Below are 24,655 nucleotides of genomic sequence, written 5' to 3' on the forward strand. Positions count from 1 at the left end.
GACATGCCCAGTAATTTTCAATTTGCTAGGGCAAAAACATGTTGAGAAATTCAAAACAACGTAAGCGCCTGAAATCGAGAAACCGCAAAATGGCGGCAGAAGCTGCGTCGCTACGAGATGTTTTAAAATTTTAATTAATTGTGGTTTTAAAGTATCCTGACATAGTATAAACATTCATGAAAAAAAAAAAAAAATAGATTTCTTGGAGATGGTCGAGCGGCACATACTTGATCACTTAGAATGGATTGACTCCTTTATGATGTGTGCATGAATGAATCATCAGAGTTGCTTCAGTAAAGGAAATGGTCTATACACATTATCGTGCGAATGTTTACTACTGATGAGTCAAGCTTGTGCTTTATATCTGTGGAATGTGTTTGCTTGGTCCCCTAGACGGATATTGTCTCTGTTCACCTTGACATTCATTGAAGAAGATGAGTCTCTCTGTGAAACCATAGACTAACATCCCTAATAACGAATAATTGTTAAAAATGGCAGTTCGAATAACAAACAATGCTTAAATAACAGCTTTGAAAAATGATTAAATCTTACTAGGTACATTCGTGAAGTGTTCCCTCGGGATTCCGGTAAAATTGATTCAAATGCAAAGTTGATGGTGGCACACTATGTGTTGTACTAATTTTAGCGGCCCATACCAGTAATTCGCATATTTATGGGCCGCTAGTACAACACACATATATAATTGCATATATATATATATATATATATATATATATATATATATATATATATATATATATATATATATATATATATATATGTGTGTGTGTGTGTGTGTGTGTGTGTGTGTGTGTGTGTATCTCCGGAATTCAATCATACATTACTTTTGTTTCTTTACATGTAACTGGACATGAATGGGGGCATATGCAAAACAAATTGGATCAAGTATTGCTTCTCTGACACATCTTACTCAGCCTGCTGCCATCTTGGATCCGCCATATTAGATTCAACTTTCGTTTTTTCAAATGGGAATGGGTGCAAATGATACATCAAATTCACGTACAATTTTCTCGGAAATTCATTAGCATAGTGTGTTTTATCTTAACTTGTACCATTTAGAAGGTATTGCATGTTAAATCTCTCCAGGCACTTCCCAAATAGATATTGTAAAGTAATATCAGTTACGCTTACGTTTCTGATATTGACAAATCAAAACAATTTCTAACTGGAAAAATACTGTAGTTATAAACAAATTCTTTATAACATTGGTGTCATAATCTTATTATATTTCTTTGAGTGATTGTTATTACTTGCATCTTATACTATAAAAAGAAAGCATTTCATTACGGTCAAAATTTTTAATGTAAATCAAGATACGACCAGATTTGGGTAAAGACCTAGCATATCCGTATTGGCGTCTGTGTGTCTGCATGTATGTACTTTCAGAGAATATTTTGTCAACGATAAATCACGTAAAAGATTACATATGCACGCGGGGTCCTGCACAACTTTCTATTTGGTTCTATATTCGTGAAGTGTCTGACATTTAACATGCAATAGCTTCCAAACGGTACAAGGTACCGTAAAATAAACTACACCAGTGAATTTTCGAGAAAATTGTACATGAATTTGATGTATCACTAGCACCTATTTCCATTGAAAAAATCGAAAGTTGAATCCAATATGGCGAATCCAAGATGGCGACCGGGGTGGGTAATGTGTGTCAGAGAAGCAGTACTTGATCTAATTTGTTTTGCATATGCCCCGATTCATGTTCAGTTGCATGTAAGGAAGTTAAAAGCAATTTTGTATCCGAACGTTACAGTACTGTATGATTGAATTCCGTATCTATGAAAGTCCATAAATATGCAAATTAACGGTATGGGTCTCTAAAATTAGTACAATAACATTGGGCCGCGGAGAACTTTGCATTTGAATCAAATTTACACGAATCCTGAGGGGACACTTCGCGAATGTACCTTGTGAAAATAACAATTCAAATAAAATTGATGTTATATAACTGTTCGAATAATAGATTTTAATAATGAACAACTGTTAGAATTTGAATTTGAATAACAATACATATTTGAATAAGATTAGAATATTGAATACTTATTACAATAATTGCTTGAATGTTGTTGCGAAAAGTACTGTCATAACGAGTAACTACAAGAATATATTCATTTTATTAAATGAATACATAATTATTTACAAGGGACGTACGCAGGGGGTGAATCCTGGGAATCCGAATCCCTCCTCGATATCCCCACTTTTGTGTAAATTGAACCTACTTTTAGGGATAACTTTCAAAATTTTAATATATTAATATAAATTTATAAATTTTTATATATATCCTCATATTAAATACTAGCAGCGTTCACCCCGCTTCGCTGCGGTCACCCCGGAACGCAATAAACTTTGTTACTTAGATAAAAAAAACATAGTAGATTGCAGTAAATGTTAACATTATATCGCCTGTCATTTATGTTAACCCGCCGAGTGACACGGTCATGCGGGTTGCATATAAATACGTTTATTTTTATACCTATGATGAACTAACAAAGGATTTGTACGTTATGGACACTTGAATGGTCAATTATCTCAAGACACTGGTAATTAAAAATTAAAGTGATATGATAAAAACCATCTAGGGTCCAAATCCTAATAACCCCCCAAAAATGAAAGAAATTGGTTCAGCCGTATTAGCGTGATGAGGGAACAAAGGATTTGTACGTTCTCTTTTATATATATAGATGGCCTTCTGGGAAGTTTTGGACACCTGTAAAAGCTTTGGAACTCCGAAATAACTTCCTACGTATGTTCTTGATTATTTGAATAAAATATCGAATAAATTTGAATTGTTGGACCAAGAAATTGAAAAACCACTAATTCACACAATAATTTGAATGAACAATATCTTACTGAAATTCGATATTGTAATAACAATTTGAAACAATAATTTGAATTTGTATTCGAAATAATAATTTGAAACTCGAAAATTCAAATAATGAAAGGAAACGTATTTGAAGGAAATTTCAAAGTGCACTCAGGCCCAAAATGATTGTTGTATATCTATAACTGTCTTCTTGTAAGAATATAATTTGATAATGATTTTGCAGAGTACTTTTAATACTGATACCATGTGTATAATCGAGAAATGAATATTTGTGGTAAATTTCATGGGGAAAGAATTATAAATACGAAAATTATAATGAGTAAAATAAAATGTTGCTAAATGGACAAGAAAGATTTATTTTCGCTTTATTGGTCTTATTTACTGCTCTTTTGACATGAAATTTGCCACATACATGTCTGCCGATTATATACATACTAACATTTTAAGAAATACCGGGCGAATTCGTTATCAAATTATATTCCTACAACAATATATTTATAGACATATGACAATAATTTTGAACATACGAGTATTTGTTTACATTAATGATATTGTAAGATATTTTATGTTACAAAGATCAGCGTAGAAAGTAATTGTAGTTTTCAATTCTTTGTTTGTTTCAGAGTCCAGTCTTGGCCAACGTCCTATGGCGACCAACATTGAAGCTCACTACGATGAATCTTCTGTTTCTCCCCCTTCTTGGCACAGTCTTTTACCACGTTGACCCTAGTGACCTCAACGCCCCAGGAAGTTGCGTCATCGCGTTCTTTCGTGGTAACTCACTTACCACCAATACGTTGTCGCCTAGTGGTAACAGTGAACTATTGAAGCGCCATCTGCCATGCATGGTTTGCCTGTGTCTACGCTGGGCGGTGTAGCAGCGATAGTGAAACCATGCCAACTAGCTTGGACACTACTGTTAATATTTTATGGGTGGTCACCCCGTTAGCAGCTACATTCTCTGTTGTAACTGTCTGCATCGCCATGAGTACGAATAACTGGCTTCATAGTGAAGAAAAGATGCGGGCTCCGAACTATAACGGTACCACGGAAAAAGTGTATCTTCCGAAAGTGACTGTGAGTGGACTGTGGACTCTTTGCTACACCAATCGTAAGTACCATTATTTCTTTGTAAGATAGTGGAACTTCTGGGTAATGAACACCGATGGGACACAATTACTTGTCCGTAACTGGGAAGTGTTCGTAACTGAGAGGTTACACAAATTTTATGTTACAATTTATGCGATTGAATAAGGAACACTGATGGGAAATGATTATTTGCCCCTAAATGGAAGGTGTCCGTTACTGAGAGGTTACACGAATTTATGAGACAAGTGTCCCATAAGGAACACAACTTTTAAAAAGCCCGCAATTTCTGTTCTAGTAAATTGGCAACACTGAACGTTACACGATTTTCGTCTATTGTCTTTAGTAGTCACGGAGCGCTGAACAGCGCATAATCGTCGTCTTCTATGCGAGCAGTGTTGCCAGATCTACTCATTTTGCAGGAGATCTCCTGCTTTTTCTACGTTCTACTGATCTACTGCGAAAGAAAATGAAAAGTGAACAATCTCCTGCTTTTTCCTTACTTCGAGAAGTTGAAGAAATATATTATTATTAATATTGAATTTTCAATGTTTCCTCACAAAAAAAGATTAAATTTCTCTGTTATAATAAACAAAGCTCTGTAGAGCATACAGCTATAGAGCTTTATTCAGGATCGGATTTAGAATTTTGGCGCCCCTAGGCCCAATAATTTTTTCCGCCCCCTAGTTTGGTTAAAGTTACTTTCCTAAAAAAAAACCTTTATTAAAAAATTGCAGCCAGTTCTCCCGTGTTTGAGATCAATGTTGTAACGAAGTTGATGCATAATGTTGAAAAATAGTTTAACTTTACCAACAATTATTTGCTCCAATGAACCTCAAAATCAGAATGCTTTATTAGCCTGATTTTTTAATCAATTCAAAAAATATGTTAAGTTATGGGTATTTATTTTTATTTCTAGATACTTTTTATTTTTTTTCTCTTGGCCGTGCGCCCCCTGGGAGCTTGCGCCCATAGGCCCGGGCGTACCGGGCCTATTGGGAAATCCGGCCCTGGCTTTACTGTATATAATATGAATCCAAAGAATACAATTGTACGTCATCTTCTATATGCATTATGGTTAGCGTTTTACAAGTAAGTGTTGTTTATATTGGGACTTGGGTTGGAAGAGTGGCTTAGATCATTTCTCCACGATTGTCAGCAAGAAATAGTCTTACGCCACGATCACGTGTGACTGTACTATATAGCTACGATATCGCTACGTGCATGAAAAACATTTTCCCACTCCACTTTGCTCTTTTACTACGTTTTACTTCAGACACGTGTGTATCAAATAATAATATAAATCGGGACTTTTCCCTTTCATTTGTTCAACGGAAATGAATTCTGTACTGCTTGTTTTGACTACTGCTCCCTTAATAATGGCAAATTTTATTGCCTTCTCCCCGCAGTCATATTCAAACGCCACCACTGTAGGTGTCTATTGCTTTCTACTGTTTTTTATCTTCGAATCTTCTGCTTTTCCAACTGACTAATCTGGCAACACTGTGTGGGAGTAGGACTGGAACGCTTCACGACGGAACAAGTGGTGAATGTTGTGCAGACACTGTTTGTAAATTCCGTGGAATGTTTGGTCAACGTAATGTCTCAAGTAAGTCGACTGTGATGAGACTGATTGCTAAACTTGAGAAAACCGGTTCGGTTGTGGACATTAAACCTTGTAATAAGTTTTTATTATTGCTTGCATCGCCATGACTACCAACTGGCTTCATGGTGACGAAAAGATGCAGGCTCTGAAGTATAATAGCATCATGGGAAACGTGTATCCTTCCCAAGTCACTGTGAATAGACTATACATCCTTTGCTAAGCCAATTGAAAGTAACAACAGTTTGTTTCTAATACGTGCCTCTATACATTCTAACATCTCTACTCGTATATTGTTATCTGTGGCGGCGAAATTAAAATACCGTTAATTTTACAGTAATTATGTGATATCTTCAAATATACAAAGGATAATTGAAATGTGGAACAGAAGCGCCCTAGACAATATTATTTTGCGTAAGGTACCGTTATCACAAGCCACCTAATGGCTTTCCATTTTCAGCCGTTTAGAAACGCGAAAATAAATGACGATTTTCAAAATGGCTCGAAATCGAAAGCAGATAAGTGAGTCGTGGATGACGGTATCTCATGTAAAATGATATTGTCTAGGGCGCTCTTGTTCCATATTTCGATTATCTTTTATCTATTGGAAGATATTACATAATTACTGTAAAATTAGCGGTATTTTAATTTCGCTGGGACGAGCCCTCTTAAGAGGACTGTTTTATAAATGCATTATTCTTAATATTCTGCGTTCTTCTTAAATCATAGGGTGGGTGCGCCATATATGGAATACGTTCCTAATATGAAATACCAGATTATTTTGTCTGCTATGCTCTGCCACTGAGTGGACTGTACGTAAACTTGTACACCGTGGCGCCCTCAATCTGCGCATGAGTGGTTTGCTGCCGAACGATAACAAGTCATTTTCTTTTGTTGCAGAATATTTTTCTGAAGAACTTGAATTTTTCGAACGTATGTTTCCAGACTGCTGAATGTACGCAAAGAGTTATGTATTATTGTTGAGTTTGTGATATTTAGATTACATACTATAGTGTACCATAAAGACATAAAGATTCAGTACACAGAGAATCACGTAAGCGTGTGTAGGAAGAGAACTATCCAAAATGGCGATTTTCCCAATATGGAATACTAGCAGGATCCTAATATGGAATATTCCTAATTGTAATAACTACTACTACTACTACTACTACTCTTAAAGAAACAAATAAATACATTTAATAGCTTAAGGAGAGGAACAAAGGAAGTGTTCGGGCCTCCAACTCCGAAATTACATCGGCCTTTAAGTTAAGTCTACGAATTGGAAAGGACTCAACCCTGGCCTAAGGAAAAGTATCATCCCGGCATACGCCTAATGATACTGAGAAAAAGCAGGGAAAACTTCACCAAAGGCCGGTGCCAGGATAGGCGGTCTGAGCAAGGATCGTGCCCATCCTCGAATTATCCAAATATCGCATTGTAGACAAATGAGCATGTTTTGTTCTAGTATTCCATTTTAAGAACAGGTAGTGTTCCATATTAGGAGCGGGGTGTGCCTAATATGGGAAATTGAGTTTCTTTCAATTTTGTAATATTGTAAAAAATCATTAATGAGGAACAAACTTTCATACTTGTATTTTGTTTTGCAAAGGTACTACAAGTATTATGATGTATAATATTTTTATTCTGGAATACGCATTTCTGAGAAATAAAGAAGAAACAAAAAGTATTCCATATTCGGTGCCTTTACCCTACCTGTAGGTAGTTTTACAATGGGCATTTGTGCCGTATCGCCGGACCACTTAAAAAACTGAAAAAAAGCACCAACATGTATTGCATTCGGTTATATTTTGTTGGATTACATTAAGTTACGTTAGATTACGTTACATTAGGCGTGCAGTATTACTTTAATACGGATTCATAGTATAAGTACTAGTAGTAGTAGAAGCAGGAGTAAGAGTAGTAATAGTAGTAGTAGGAACGAGTTAGAAGCCCGGCAGGGGTTGGTTGGGCTCGTGTTCTCGACATGAAATGGCATATTAAAGACTTGCCAAATTTTTTCTGTACATTTTACAATTTATGGATCCGTATAGTAAAACAAGTGTACCTCTCCGCGAAATAGTTCATCCGCCTCCACATACAGTGCCGCTTCCAACATCAAAAACAATCAACAAATACAGCCACTTTCTTAACTTTTACTATTCCCCTTACCTGCCTCATTCTTCCTCACAAACTTAAATAAATTCTCCAATTGACCCGGTAAATTTCCTAAAATTGGTCCGGCGATACGGCACTTAACCCTTACAATGTGTCGTCAAGTTAAAAAAAAAATATATGTTAAATCACACTCACTACCTGTAACCAGGGGCGGATCCAGGACAGACTTCTGGGGGGCAGTATGTTGTATTACTGCTACTTAGGGCTACTTTTCAGAGCTCCAAACTCTGGGATGGGTTTTATTTATATATATAAAAGGAAAGTTTACTCTATCGCCCCCCTGGGTCCGCCCCTGCCTTTAACGATACTCTAAAACATTCTAAGTGCTACTTTCTTGGCACACGCCTAAATAGTTGCGTAAGTATTGGTAATAAGTGTGCAAACTAATATGCCATTAAATCAATAAATAGTGCACCAACATGTGGAAGGTGCTCACTACAAATTAGAATTTTATTTATTCTTACTCTTACATACACTTACTCATACTTATGAAGAATAATGCATCTTATTAGAGCACTAGTAATAGATAAGATGAACAAACTTTCATCTTCTAAGAATAAACTTCTAAGAAGAAGAACAGCTTTCCTACCTTTTACAGAAATACAGAGCCGGTGGAAATTAATAGATTTAATATCTTGTACGTTCCACTTTCGCTTGCAATCAATCCTTTAACCGTAATATTAACCATTTGTATGACAACATCTCATAAAATCGCACCAAATTACTTATTATTTATATTAACAGTGTTATTTATATTAGCTTTATTCTTAATGTATCATATTTTGCTTATTCAGAAAAGCCGACATTCCCAGTTCCTAGAAATCCATCTTGATAGTTTATAAACTGCAGTCAAGATGGCCGTTCCTCGTAAAATTGAATTTCCGAAAAGAATATGTTTTAATCTCAAAAATTGAAGCAATCTTGTTTACGTAATAGTAGTATATTAAAATGGTCAAATTATTGTTTCTTTAATTTAATATTCGAATACTATTCGTCTACAGTATGTAGTAACTAGTAAAATTGAGACACATACGATAAAGTTAAAGAAGAATTTAAATAAGTACATAAGGTGGTAGATCATATACATAATAGATTTAACATTTCATTTGCATCATCATACGTAATTCTTATTCGTCTAGTAATCTAGAAGTGAAACAACAGTACAATCCCACGAACATCTCGAAGAAGAGCAAGTTTCGGCAGCAAACCATAGCAGCGACAATGGCGAAGCTCAATCAGCTAGTGACGTTCATGTCGACCCAAAGAAGACTACTCGGCAACCAAGATCGCTTCCTGATTATGTCATTGAATGCAAACAGCTTGTCGAAAACGGGATGTGGATATTGACAAGGTTGATCCCTCATTGGGAAACCGACACGGCTTTACCGAATTCATTCACAAATAGTATGGCTACGTACGGTCCAGTAATACATGGAAGACATTGGCAGGCACGTAGCTAAGATTTCATAATAGAGAGGGTCCGTGACGAAATACTGTGTCTATCACATCAGCGGCTCGACCATTCTCGACTATTTTACTGGCAACATACCGGTATATTGGTTCGTTTAGCCAGGATTTCGTAATAGGGGGGTGCATGACATGAAATACTGTGATTACACTGCAGGGGCTCAATCAATCTAAACTATTTTACTGGCAACATACCCATATTGATTTGTTAGAACAACAAAATGAGGATATGATAGTAAGTATTTTAATGACAAACTATGAAGAAATCTCGAGTAAAAGACTATAAAAAAAAGTATTGAAAAAGATAGTCTTCCTGGGTCATTCGAACAAGATTCTTTTTGCATTATTTCTTCTTCGTTTGCTTATCTTCGTTTAATGCAGTCAAAGATAGCAAAGAGGTCTCTTTCAGTAGTAAAGACATCCTATAAAATGTATTAGTGTTGCCGCGAAATTGAAAATTTCTTTAACAAGTGTAACTGGAATCTAGGTTGCCAGGCTCAAATTATTGGTGATTGTAGGCATTTCTTAAGTTCTACCTGAGAGTCTATCTGATCGAACCGGTTTATCGATCGTCATTTGTAGTTCATAGGATTAGCATGGAGCTACATGGAATTCGGAATACTCCGTTACAATAATATCACTTTTCAACTTGACCTCTCCCCGTTTCCTCCACGCAAAATTCCTCATGAGAAAGAATAATCAATCGCTTGCTGTAGCTTTATATTTTAAACGCTCATTCTTCTTCTCGTTTCGTTTTGTTTCATCCTTCCTTAATTTTTTTCATTTCTGGTTTCGAAGGGGGGTCCGGACCCACCCCTTGGCTACATTGCGACGAAGATCTTAGCTCGATTTGGCTACGCTTCCCTATTGATGACCGAAGACACAATTTTCTATTCTCATCTCTTCTTAGAACATTGGGGAACTTTCAGATCTGCATATCTTCAAATGCTTGGACTGACCATGACACTGTCCCATAATACCAGGGTGAAATCTCGTACACCGCCTGACGATATGTAGTCTGTGTCGGAGGAATTTGCACGTAAGATAATCGTCAGAACAAGACACACATACACACTATAACGTATATTATTATAAAGTTACATTAATTGGCAGCTGGAAGATTTTGCTCATAGCAAGCAGGGCATAACCTTTTTTAACCTTGCGTGAATTCAATTTAGATATGGTCCTGTATTTCTAGTGCAGCTATTCTCCAGTAGTCCAGATGATGTGACAAAGCTAATCTAAAAAGCAGTTACCACCAAGAAATGCCATGTCAAAATCCACTTTGTAAAACAAAATATAAAGAGTGCCCCTGGGGTGATCCACTCCCCCTACTAGTCAAATTAGAGAATATTTGGATGTTTTGAAGACATCTTGCAACTTGTGACTGTCGTACAAAAAGTCCAGAAACGATCCATAGTAATCCTTCAGGAAATTCCGTTTCCGGGATTAAGTTAGCATCTAAATTTATACTGGATATCGAGACTAACATTCCGTTGGACGTTGAAGTATTGTTACTGGATTGTGGAACAACCTGATGAAACTATGTTAATTTACTTGAGAAAATGACGATCCAGAATTTCTCAGAGTTTACAAATTGTTTACCTTACAACTACAATGTATTATATTTTTCTTATTTTAAAACCGTAGAATTAACTTATTAATACTATTCAATCAAAATGTTCATAATATAATTCTAAACAAAGCTAAATGGAATGTTCTAAAACATAGCTACAAAGTAAGAAACATGCAAAAATTAATAGGCTTTGCTCTAATTGATTACACCAATTAATGTTATTAGCTAATTAGCAAAATTAACCTAATTGTGATTATGTAGGGCATGGAATGAGTGCGGTTTGAAAATAAAGTAGTTGAGCAACGAAAACTCTTTCATAAATGATAGAATCTCAAATGAATTGACACTCCAATTAACAAAATTATATAATATGTATGATATAAATGGAGAATTAATTAATTTAATTATATACCGAGAATTCTGCAATTGGAAATATACTGTGGACATTGTATAATTGAACGTTTTTCACATCATGTTTAAAGAGATGAGTTAGATAACCTAAATCACATATGGATATTCTCTTTCTAATTCCCTCTCATCCTCAATATCAGGACAGTCTTCCATTGACAGTTTGCCCACAGTCTCACTAACAAAAAATAATCTGTTGCACTCATCCTCCCTCACCCTCACACTCAAATAGAGATTTAGTACCGTTCCTACTTGTACTCACACTCATAGTGTTAGTGCCCTCATCCTCTTTCGTACTCATACTCAAATAATTTCGATGCCCTCATCCTCACTCACACTCACACAATGTTAATACCCTCATCCTCATTCATAGTCACGCTCAAGTAATGCGGTGCCCTCATTTTCATTCGTAGTCGCGCTCAAATAATGTTGGTCCTTATCCGCACTTGCACTCACACTCAAATAATGTTGGTACTCTCATCCTCATTTTTACTCATGGTCAAATAATGTTGATGCCTTCATCTACACTCACACTCGAATAATGTTAGTGCCTTCATTCTCAATCCCAATCAAATAATATTGATGCCCTCATCCTCACTTGCCCTCATGCTCTAATAACGATAATATCTTCATCCTTATTCGCTCTTACGCTCTAATAATAAACGTTGATGCTCTCTTCTTCACTCCCGGGGCCGCGGTGGCTCAGTGGTAGAGCGTTCACCTCTGGTACTTGGGGTCCTGGGTTCGATCCCAGCCCCCGCCAAGTGAACTTTGTGGTGGACAAACACCGTGTGCGTGGGTTTTCTCGGGGTTCTCCCGTTTCCTCCCACTTTCTTCATTCCACCATTTCATTCATTACTCATCATCACCGTCTCCTTTAGCCTAACCGGCATAATCGTGGGACGTAAAACTCAAAGATTTCATTTCATTTTCTCTTCTTCACTCCCATTCATGTTCAAACAATGTTGGTGTCTTCTTTCTCACATACACTTGCACAAAAATAATGTTGATGGCCTCATCCTTACTTGCATTCTCACTCAAACAATGTTGATGCCCACATCCTCGCTCGAATAATATTGGTGCAATGATTCTCACTAGCACTCACGCTTAAATAATGTTGGTGCCTTCATCCTCACATGCAGTCACACCCAAATAATGTTGATGTCCTCATTCTGACTTGCACTCAAATTCAAACAACGTTCGTGCCCACATCCTCCCTCGAAGAAGATCGGTGCTATGATTCTTACTAGCACTCATGCTCAAATAATTTTCATGCTCTAATCCTCACGCGGATTCATGCTCAATAATGCTGATATCCCTAAACTACTCGCACTCACACTCAAACAATATTGATGCCTTCATCCTCACACGCACTCACACCCAAATAATGTCGATGTCCTCATCCTCACTTGCACTCACGCTCAAACAATATTGGTGCCTTCATCCTCATAAGCCCTCACGTCCAAATAATGTTAATGTTCCCATCCTTACTTGCAATCACACTCAATGTTCGTGCCCACATCCTCCCTCGAAGATCGGTGCTATGATTCTCACTAGCACACACACTCAAATAGTATTCATGCTCTAATCCTCACGCGGATTCATGCTCAATAATGCTGATGTCCTTATACTACTTGTACTCACGCTCAAACAATGTTGGTGCCTTCATCCTCACACGCACTCACACTCAAATAACGTCGATGTCCTCATCCTCACTTACACTCACGCTCAAACAATATTGGTGCCTCACTCTGAATTTTAGGCCTTATAATCCTATTTCTTTGATATTCTGCTATGTGTGTTGACCTCGTCTTTGATACAGAAGAGCAGTTCGTTTCCGTACGCAACAACACGCGCGGAAAACTACTTGAAGTAACGAAGTGTGTCACATGAACAAAAGCACAGTTGAGTGGTGTGCAGTTCAGCCAATTGTAGCGCCCACAGTGTAGGCAACTCTTTTTGGTTGAGAGTAAGCACAAAGGTAGTCCTAAACTTTGAATGTTCTTGCGCCCAACAAAAAATCTATCTGTTGAATTTGACGGCACGAAATCGCAGTTTTGGTTCTTTTTGTGCTCAAACTGGTATAGTAAAACGATAAGAATTTGTTACCGTTCAGAACTCCAATCTGGCCAAAAGTGGATGGACTTAAGGTGTTTTTGAAATAAGTGATTCAAATGTCATTAAGCTCTTCATTTCCTCATATGTCACTTTTGATTTTGTCATTTTTGTTACAATTATTTTCGATCGCGGATCGCCGATTGCAGTTCTACGAACTGATGCGTGACCAAATCGGTTGGAGCCAAATCTTCTGGATAAGATAATCTGGTCAAATGAAGCTTACTTCAAATTGTCAGGTCACATGAACAGGCATAATAGCATGTACTGGGTTGATTACAGTCCTCATATTACAATCATTTCTCAACTGAACCAACCTACCATCACAGCGTGGAATTCATTGTCCAGTAAAGGTGTTGTCGGACTAGATTTCTTTGTCGAAACTCTGGATGAGGCGAATTGTTTACAAATGCTTCTTGGTGTGCTAGTGTCACAGCTCAGTACCAAAACGAGCTTCACCGAACTAGTCTTTCAGTAAGACGGATCACCTCCCCATTAATCTTTGGCAGTGAGGAACTACTTTAACCAAACCTTTCTATAGCTTTAGTTCCGAAGAAGTAGAAGAATCGAATCTCCACGACGTTCATCTTACCTAACACCAATGAAATTCTTTTAGGGGATTGTTAAGTAACAAGGTTTATGAGAGAAATCCTCACACGGTGGATGAATTAAAGGAGTGAATCTCAGAAAATTTATTGGAATTGATACATATACATAAGATGTAGATTTTTTGTTGTACTCTGTGTGTGTCATAGAGTATTGGAAAGTTTGAAACATTAATATTTTATCAAAGGAGGTTATTTCGAGCACTTAACGACATTGAACAGTGTTTAAAAAAATAAGTGGTGTTAAATGAATATAGATAAATTTTATATAAAAAAAATAATTGTAGCAAGTAGTATAAATGTACTATGCAAAGCATATCTCGTGAATGAAAGCCTACTTTTTTTGCCTACTCTAAACACATTTTATTGTAATAGAATGTCAGTTATTTTAGCCCTGAAAACATACCCTTGTCATCTAGAAAATGTACAAATTTGAAGAAAAATGTCAGAAATTCGCAGAATCTTGCCTTTGTGTAATTCTCACAAGGACTTCTAATTAATTACCACCGATTGTTTCTTATTCAGAGACCATTACACGTTTAGCGCTCTGCAGTAGAATATATGCTTGTGCATTATGCAAACGATATGGTTATTAACCGTGAAACTGATACGGGGATGCATTTAATAAGCTTCAGTTCACGTAAACAAAATCATGCATGCAAACAGTCGCGTAGTCAATACAGTGTGGTTTTCCTTGATTTGTATTCCAAGAGTTTATTATTTTTATCTTATTACGGACAGACGGACAATTCATGTAAACGGTAATCCATACAAGTTGGTCAAATAAAAGAAGCACACTTTAAATTGTGAGTTCTATATAGTTAACATTATCCATACGGTGCTAGAGACCTGGAATTCATTCCTAGCAGAAGAACTACTTGTGGTGAGGATCCCAAGTAAAGCCAACTGTTCACCTCTATATAAGCTTCAAACATGAAATACGTAAGTGAATTGCTAAAATTATATTTTAAAGTCGCACACAGGGGTGTAGGACCAAAAGAATTGAAACTTAAAACAGTGTCACTTTCGCAGAACTTCTCTGGGGTTTTGCTCGTGGCTATATTATTTGCGTACATGCTTTCCACGGTGAAGACCCTAGTTTGATTCCAGGCCAAAGCTTATGTGCTTCGGATCCCTCGTTAAGATCTAAGTTCATGTTTCATGTAGCGGCGATACCGAAAGGAATTCTAAACTCTAAACAACAAAGTAAACCAATGAATCGGAACTTCTTAAAGAGTTGTCAGTAACTCTTAAAAAGTCTCTTGAGAGGTGTAGAAGAAATAAATTAAATAAAAATGGGAAATAACTTTTTGATCGTAAAAAATTTGGACTAAAGTAGGAAAGCTTTGTGTGAGGAAATTCGAGTGCTTTATTGTAGTTTTAAAAATTCAACAACACGAAATGAGTGGTATTAGTGGTATTCACTGCGCTGAGTTCTCCTCTCTGCGTTGAGTTCCTGAGTTTCAGGTGATCTTGATGTATTATCATCACTGACTTAAAGGTAACTTCAGAATTGATGCGCATGACAAATGTAAAACAGTTGTCTTCTCATGCTGGATTCTTTCTCCTAGCACGGTGGGAAAATGAGATCACTCCCGTTAACCACATAAATCAAGTTTTCCATTCTGAAAGAACTCTTCTTGATTCGAACCTGAAAGGTGGTTCTGTTCCGGGTATATGCTACACAAGCACAGATGTATCTCTAATAGCTGATTAATGGGTAAGGAAGAGGATGAAAAGGTGAAGTGTATGAAACGTCTTTATTCTACTTGTTTCCAAAATGATCACCTTTTGTTATTGATTGCTAACTCGGGGTGATCAATTGTAACTTCTCGTAGCCTTGTGTTTGAAGTTCAAGATAGAAAGACACAAATTCTAGCTTATAATCGAGAGACAGACCAAGTAGGTTTAAATTCTAGGTTCCTGATGAGAACATTATAGAGAAAGGGTTTTCATAATATGTATTTATGTAAGAGCTCGAAGTGTGTCGATACATTTTTATTTCTAAAGTAAATATAAAGTTCGTTGTAAGTGAGGCTTCTAATGGTTTTACCTACTAGCAATAAAATTGAATAAGTGTAATTTTAAACATTGCAAACGATTTTTAACAATATAAGCTTATACATGAATATAGGGGATGACTATCACATAGATAATTATACATCCAACTTTTCTATTTTGGGTTTAATAGATGTGGAGATGAATGCAATTTGTGTTACGTAGAAACAAATCTAATCTGGAAGATGATATACATCTTTTATAATGTAGTTTTTGAGTCTCACACGTGCTTCAATGTCTCTGCGGTACCTTTTGTCTTGAAAATTGCACTATGGAAGAACGTCAACACAAGTTGTATTAATCCAATGTTCTCGGGATTGCTGCCAGAGTGAGTGTTGCTGTGCTGAGCTTTCGTTACCATACAGCGGCTGTATGGTAACGAAAGCTCAGCACAGCAACACTCACTCTGGCAGCAATCCCGAGAACATTAGATTAATAGTAGACGCCAGCAAAGCTTCAAGATCATATTGACAAGTTGTATTCTTTCTCACGCCTACTCAAGCCAAAGCAGTAAAGTTTGGTGTATAATTATCTGTGTAATGTGCATTTAATATTGAGTGTGTTCTTCTGACGCAGCCGTCGAGGAGGACAGTGGTCTAATGTGTGATGAATTTCCAAAAAGATCCCAAGTTTCTGCTGAAATAGTCATACTGTACCTGCATGCGATACGGAAGGCATACAAGTTAAGCAAGTGGGTACCCAATACATTGTCGGCAGGCAACACACACCCATTTTTGATCACTATCTCACTGGTGACAAAAGGTGAGTTCTCTATAACACTCCTAAGCATATTGGACATTGGTTGTTGCCACGTGGCCATGTTTCTTGTATCTCAAGACTACATTTGCACCCATAAAAGGTTATGCTCTCTGTATGGTGGGACTGTCGATAAGTGTCGGCAATAATAGCTCGTTCCACCTGGTCAGACCATCATTACTGACCTCTACTCTCAGTAGTTCCAAAGGGTGATCAGTGCACTGAGGCAGATGGAGGCGAGATTTGCGAATCGCAAGGGTGTGCTGTTCTTGCATGACAATATCAAGCCACATGTCTGCAAGAGACAATCCATCAACGTGACTAGAAGACACTGTGAAATGCACCATATTCACCACACCTTCCGCCAATAGGTTACCACGTGTTTCATTCTCTCAACAACCACCTCCGTTGGAGATTCTTCGTAAACGAGAGACAACTGTGGAACGCACTCACGGACTTCTTAGAATCTACGATCGCCAACCAGGGTCTTGTGCAGCTACAGGAACGTTGGCACAAGTTGTTGAACGCTGATGGAGATTACTTCGAAACAGGGACGTACGCAGGGGGGGACCTGGGGGTCCCGACCCCCCGAAATTTCGACTTTTTTAAAATTTAGCCTAATGTTAGGGGCAATTTTAGGAATTTTAATATAAAATACTTTCATTTTTAATTTGGACCCCCCAAAATAAATTCCTGGGTACGCTACTGCTTCGAAACCTAAAGTTAGTATCGTTCACTGTATTGCTCTTTGTTTATCACTGTTCTAGAGCGTTAACAACTCTTTTGGCTACTTTGTAAAATTTAAGAGTTAATGACAATGTTAGTAAAGGATATATCTCATTAACTGTACTGTCGTCTGCTACCATTGAAATTTAGAGTATATGAACGTATATTTCAGTATTAGCTTCACAGCTTCACCGCTTCACCTCAATAAATTGCATAGTTCTCGTTCTGCATACATATATACAGGGTGTTTCAAAACAATACGGACAAAGTTTGGGAGGTGATTCCTGACACCAAGATTAGACAAAAGGTATAGATCAACTTGGGTGCACAAATGCTTCCTTTCGGAGTTATAGATTGACGAAAACATGAAACAAAGAAGTTTAAAGGTCCATAGCTCCAAAACTATGGGACCTGCAGTAGTCGGGTCAAAACTTCACTTAGAAACTAGTGTGTGCACCATGCAAAAATATATGTTTCAGAATCCTAAGGTACTCACGCAATAATTTTTATAGAGGAAATTTGGCTACGGGCATTTAATGTAAAGTACCCATAACTAGACCCTACCTCCATAAAAATTGTTCTGACACTTGGATATTTGGATAGGGCACATACTAGTTCCTAAGTGAAGTCTTGACCCGACTACGGTACCTCCCATAGTTTTGGAGCTATGGGCCTTTAAACTTGATGTTTTAAATTTTTCGGCAGCCTATAACTCCGAAAGGAAGCATTTGTGCACCCAGGTTGGTCTATACTTTTTGTCTTATCTTGGTTTCAGGAATCACCTCCCAAACCCAAACGTTGTCGGTGTTGGTTTGAAACACCCTATATATATATATATAAATTTTCAACGAAATTGTTTTCCTCTATATTTTCTCGAAAACTATTCATGAGCCTTTGCCCTTACGCATATTATTTTGTTGACTGAGCTCAGTGACATCTATCGTTTGGTACGAGGTGTAGATTGGTAGGTAGATATATAAATGAGGTGTGATCAAAAATACGATGAATAATTTTATTAGAAACAAAGTAATAAGCTTACATGGAATTTGATTTAATCTCGTTGAGGTGAATAATTTTATTAGAAACAAAGTAATAAGCTTACATGGAATTTGATTTAATCTCGTTCAGGTGAATAATTTTATTAGAAACAAAGTAATAAGCTTACATGGAATTTGATTTAATCTCCTTCAGGTGAATAATTTTATTAGAAACAAAGTAGTAAGCTTACATGGAATTTGATTTAATCTCCTTTAGGTGAATAATTTTATTAGAAACAAAGTAATAAGCTTACATGGAATTTGATTTAATCTCTTTCAAAGTACTGCCCTTGACTACCAGTGTACTTATTCCAACGTTGAATCCATGACTGGAAGCATTTCTGGAAGGCTTCTTTTGGAAAGGCATTCAGTTGCTTTGTCGATGCCCTCTCAATGTGGAGAATGGTTTCAAAACGTTTTCCGTCAAGCACGGTTTTAATGTTTGGGATGAGCCAGAAGTCACATGGTGCTTTATCTGTAGAGCACAGCGAATGTAGACGAACAAGAATGTTTTTTCGGCCCAGAACTCGAGGATCAAAACCATCGTGTGGCACGGCGCGTTTTAATGGTGAACAAGGAAGCCATTTGCCCATTTAATCGGCGGTTAAAACGCTTTACACGGACCCATAAGAGATGTTTAGTTCTTCGGAAAGCTTCCGGATAGTCATTCCCTTGTTTGAACAAATCATTTGTGCCACTTTTTGCATGTTGACATCTGCTTCTGACGTCGAAGGACGTCTCGATCGTTTTCAACCGACTCCTTACCGCTTTCGAATTACTTATACCATTACTAAAGAGTCTTCAAAGTCACCGCTTTATCGTTAGACACTGATTTAGGTATTTCGTGAGCTTCTTTGACACTTAGAACAAAATTTAATGTTGGCGTGCGACAGACACTCTTAACACGTCCTCAGTCTTCTGCCTCTGGAAGCCAACTAACATGTCACAACTCGTTCAAACTCGACACTCACTGTACCAAAGCTTTAGGCTACCGAACTTAATAGTTAAAATGGGTAGTGCGTCGATAGATGGCACTGTGGAACTACATTTACTTTTTGATCACATCTTGTATAGTCTATGTCTTATCTTTAGGCATTTGTTTCGTCAAATGGAAATAGTATTTTGCAAAATTTAGTACTTTCTTCTTTCAGTTTGATAGATTAGTATTTATTCGGATCCATAGGCGAAAAACACAGCCAGAGACGAAAACCAATTAAACTAAACAAATAAAAAAGAAAATATGCAAATATAATTTATTTACATTAGAAAACTGGAAATGGTTCATACTTGCAGTTTAGATTTTAAAAAAAATCAAACTAGAAACATTTATTTATTTTGCTTTGAAAGTATCTCATACCATTTCCCTAGAGGCTCACAACTACACACACAAAAAATGTCAGTTTAATGTCTGTAATAGTTTATTAAAAGAAAAAAAAACTAACAAATGATTTAGTAATGTTTATTTGTATTACATTTTTTTGCTTTAACTAAAAATTTCCAGTGGAGATGGAACAGTTTTTGTACTGCAAGTTTGTGACTGAGCAAGATGGATGCGAATCATCAAAAATGTTGATCTAACGTAAGCGTGAAAAGATAGGACAAAAGAAGAATAAGGTTATTGATTATTGCTGCCCATCTCTTACAATTATATATATATATATATATATATATATATATATATATATATATATATATATATATATATATATATCGGGTGTTTCAAAACAACACCGACAACGTTTCGGAGGTGATTTCTGACACCAAGATTTCTGACAAGTCGAAAAGTATAGACCAAACTGGGTGCACAAGTGCTTTCTTTCGGAGTTATAGGCTACCGAAAACATGGGAAAATGAACTTTAAAGGTCCATAGTTCCAAAACTGTGGGACCTACAGCAGTCAGATCAAGACTTTACTTAGGAACTACTAGTATGTGGCCTATTCAAATATCCAAGTTACAGAATCCTTCCGCAACAATTTTTATAGAGGTAGTTGGTGTGTACTTTTATTTTTGGGTAGGACACATATTAATTTCTAAGTGAAGTCTTGACCAGACTACGGTAGGTCATATAGTTTTAGAGCTATGGGCCTTTAAAGTTCATTTGTTCGTGTTTTCGTCTGCCAATAACTACGAAAGGAAGCATTTGTGGACCCAAGTTGGTTTATACTTTTTGTCTTATCTTTGTGTGAGGAATCTCCTCCCAAACGTTGTCGGATTGTTTTGAAATACCCTATATATATATATATATATATATATATATATATATATATATATATATATATATATATATATATATATGTGTGTGTGTGTGTGTGTGTGTGTGTGTGTATGTGTAAGCCTTATACACAACTTCATCTCCGCAACAAATTAAAAAGAATTCCAAAATAAAACTAGTTGCTTTCCAATTGTTTATGAAATAATTTATTCATTGATGTTGTTAACAAACACAGCACACAGCTAGAATTACGAATTGCTGCCTATAGGATTATGCTAATTCCATCCAAGCCGACGACAAACTAATGAATTGCTTAATTCAGTGCTTCCCAAACGATTTGTTTCTCAGTCCCCTAGCATGAGTCGTGAAATTTAAGAATTTAATAATGGCCTGGAATTTATAATTAATTAAAAATCAATTTTTGAAACAGTTGTACCAGTGAACGCCTCCAACGGCAGAAACATTACTCACTAGGAAAGGTTTCACAAATTGTCGCTCAAATTTGATTGCCACATAGCACATCTAATAGAGCATCATGAGAAATGAAAATGAGTAAAATTTATGGCGCTATTGATAAGAAGGATAGGAGCTACGGGGCTTCAAAATTTGAATATCCAAAAAATTATATCATGGAATTATGTACGTTTAAAGTAATTATCTTGAAAACCGTTAAAGCAATCAAAACAAAAGTTGTACAATATAATGAGAACAAAATGTCGTATCGAAAACCACAAACAGTGTTGCCAACTCAGCATAAAAGTTTTTTGTTTAAAATAGCACAATACAGAAATATACACAGATTTAAAATGCGCTATTGTCACTAAACATAACAGTGAACTGTAGTGGTATAGTGTTGCACACTGTTGGAGCTACGTGTGCTCAAAATGTACAATGGCGAAGTCTGATATATGGCAACAAAGGGTAATAAAGGAATCCGGCTCTCTTATTATGAATTTAATTCAACTGCAGAATAACACCTATAGTATAACATGGGAAAATGTCGCGAAACGACATAAACCAAGAAAGTACTCTACCAAATATGAGTAAAATAATCTAAAAAAGCAATTTACAGAATTAAGGAAAAACAGTTTCTTTCCTCGCGTGTAACATTTTGTTTTCGCGAGTTGTCTGCTTATTCACCGGGGCTACGGAAGTATAATGCAGATCCCTCACTTTTTTCTAATGCATTCCTTTATTAGAAACCCTCTGTTGCCACATATCAGACTTCTCCATTCTACATTTTCAGCACACGTAGCTCCAACAGTGTGCAACACTGTACCACTACACTTCATTGTTATGTTTAGTGATAACAGTGCACTTTAAATCTTTGTGCATTTGTATATGGTGCTATTTCAAACAAAATACTTTTATGCTGAGTTAGCAACACTGCTTCATCTATAGCAACACTGTTTGCGGTTTTCGATACAACATTTTGTTCTCATTATATTGTGCAACTTTTGTTCTGATTGCTTTAACTGTTTTGAAGATATTTATTTTAAAGGTATTTAATTTCATAATATAATTTTTTGGATATTCAAATTTTGAAGCCCCCTAACTCCTATCCTTCTGGTCCATAGCACTTTAAATTTTGCTCATTTTCATTTCTCATGATGCTCTATCAGATGTGCTATGTGGGAATCAGATTTTGTTGTTTGATTTGTTTGACCTTCCCTTATCAGTACTATATATAGTCACTTCTTTATAGGATCATGTAGTGAGGCACTTAATAGTACATATTGTTTATTATTATTAACCAATTAATAATAAATGTTTATTAAAATCACTTAAAAAGACAAACTGCTTCAACTGAACAGTGTTGAACTAGTGAAGTCACATCAGGCTCAGGTTTCACACTAACTTTCATTTTGAATCGTGTTTCAGTGTGTGTGCAGTTTTTGTTGTGTTTGTATTTTCTTGTATTTTAGTGTCTTTGCCAATCCAATTTCCTTTTTATTCCAATTTTTCAAACAATTCTTTAAAAATACGTCTATCAAAGTAAGAAATTCAGGATAAACTTTAAAAATAAGTTATTTTGCTTCGAGTTCACAATTCTTTATTTTTTTTAACCTCTCTTTGCGACTCGCTTAGAAGCCCCGATCTCCAGATTGGGAAACCTCGCTATAGATCATCGAATGTTGGAAAAGTGCATAATCTCTAAAATTTCATTGCCGAAGGGTATGCATTAAACTAAAAAGAAAAGAGTTCTTTAGGTTTCGGCGAAATCATCCGATAGTTATACTTTTACTCCAGGTGTGTGTAATACTGTATGGTGTGTTCCGCGGTAACTATTGGCTAGATCTAAATCAAATTTGTTGGGCAAGTACCCCATCTTCTAATGAATAAAGATCTCTGTATTTGAGAGGTTGGTCACTGATGTGCTTGATTCGACTTAGCTTGTACGTAGTACTTTACTTCTCGGTAACTAGTGGCCGGATCTGAACCGAACTTGCTGGGCGAGCAGCCCATCTTCCAGTGAATAATTATCGGTATATTTGGTAGCCGAGCTTGACCAAGAACAGGTTTTACTCGGTTTGAATGAGGTACTTTATTTCTCGGTAACTGGTGGCCAGGTCTGAACCAAACTTGGACAACATAGGCTATACAGTAACGTACGCCGGAAGATTCTGAGTTCGGTTTTCCGACTGCGTTCTAATTCTTTTAAAATTTTGTAAGTCGTTTAACAGTTCTCTTTTTATTTAAAAAAATCTGTACTGCGTTAAGTATATATATCGTAATTATCTCTTAAACGTTATCGTTGTTGTTTTGAAACACCCTGATAAATATATATCAGGGTGTTTCAAAACAACATCGATAACGTTTAAGAGATAATTCCTGACACCAAGATAAGACGAAAAGTATAGACCAACCTGGGTGCACAAATGCTTCCTTTTGGAGTTATAGGCTGCCAAAACCATGAAAAAATGAAATTTAAAGGTCCATAGCTCAAAAAATTTGGAACTTACCGTAGGTGGGTCAAGACTTCACTCAAGAACTAATATGTGCGCTATCCAAAAATACATGTTTCAGAATTCTGTGGTACTTCTGCAGCAATTTTTATAGAGGTAGTTGATGAGTACCTCAATGTATGTGCCTGTAGCCTAACTGCCTCTATAAAAATTGTTGCGTGAGTACTTAGGATTCTGAAACATGTATTTTTGGACAGCGCACATATTAGTCTTGACCCGACTACGGAAGATCCTCTACTTTTTGAGCTATGGACCTTTAAAATTCATTTTTCCATATTTTCGGCCCAGCCTATAACTCCGAAAGGAAGCATTTGTGCACCCAGGTTGGTCCATACTTTTCGTCTTATCTTAGTGTCAGGAATCACCTCCTAAACGTTGGTGTTGTTTTGAAACACCCTGTATATATATATTATATATACACTCATAACTTTCAGACAGATACTAATGTTATTAATACTCTATGTGGAATACTGACACTGAAATGTGTGTGCTACTAAATGGATTCGATTCCCATTGAGAATTTCAAGATAAATTGGTGCAAAACCTTTCGTATACTTAAAATTCAATAATAACAGCTGTACATCATTACATGGCTATCCGTCAACAGCCGTCAGATATAAATGTATATTTTGCATGTAGATAAGTATATATATGTATATATATGTATATATAAGTAAGAATCCTCATAATCAATAGATTGATGGTTGTTTTGTATGGTTCCAGAACGTGTGTGTCTGTCCAACTGTACTAAAGCTAACCGTTCTCTTCCTTCTCTCCACATAACGTCCATACAATCAGCGTAAGTGAAGTCTCTTGTTGAATAACAAGCACCAACCATCAACTTTGACAAGCAAAGCGGAGAGGTTACAGCAAAGGGAGAGAGAGAGAGAAAGAGAAAGACCGTAGGTACTAAAGTGTAGCAAGCAGGAGGGCAATCAGTTTTCATAGCACGAAACAAATCGACTTGACACAGTTTGTGATAGACGTAGGGGCCTCGTGTCGTGAG

At 36.5% G+C, this 24,655-nt stretch overlaps 1 protein-coding gene across 1 annotated transcript in view; it reads left to right on the top strand.

Annotated features, from left to right (window-relative positions):
* Positions 1-3,484: 3,484 nt before the first annotated feature.
* Positions 3,485-24,655, top strand: part of stg1 (stargazin-like protein) — a 706,566-nt gene continuing 685,395 nt past the window's right edge. Inside the window, exon 1 of the mRNA XM_081731715.1 lies at positions 3,485-3,968. Within this exon, the coding sequence (XP_081587841.1) occupies positions 3,752-3,968 (217 nt within the window). The 5' untranslated portion in view covers positions 3,485-3,751. The remainder of the gene's footprint in view (positions 3,969-24,655) is intronic.

The sequence above is a fragment of the Thermobia domestica genome, chromosome 11, assembly GCF_964235325.1.
Source record: "Thermobia domestica chromosome 11, izTheDome1.hap1.1, whole genome shotgun sequence".
Classification (NCBI taxonomy): Eukaryota; Metazoa; Arthropoda; class Insecta; order Zygentoma; family Lepismatidae; genus Thermobia; species Thermobia domestica.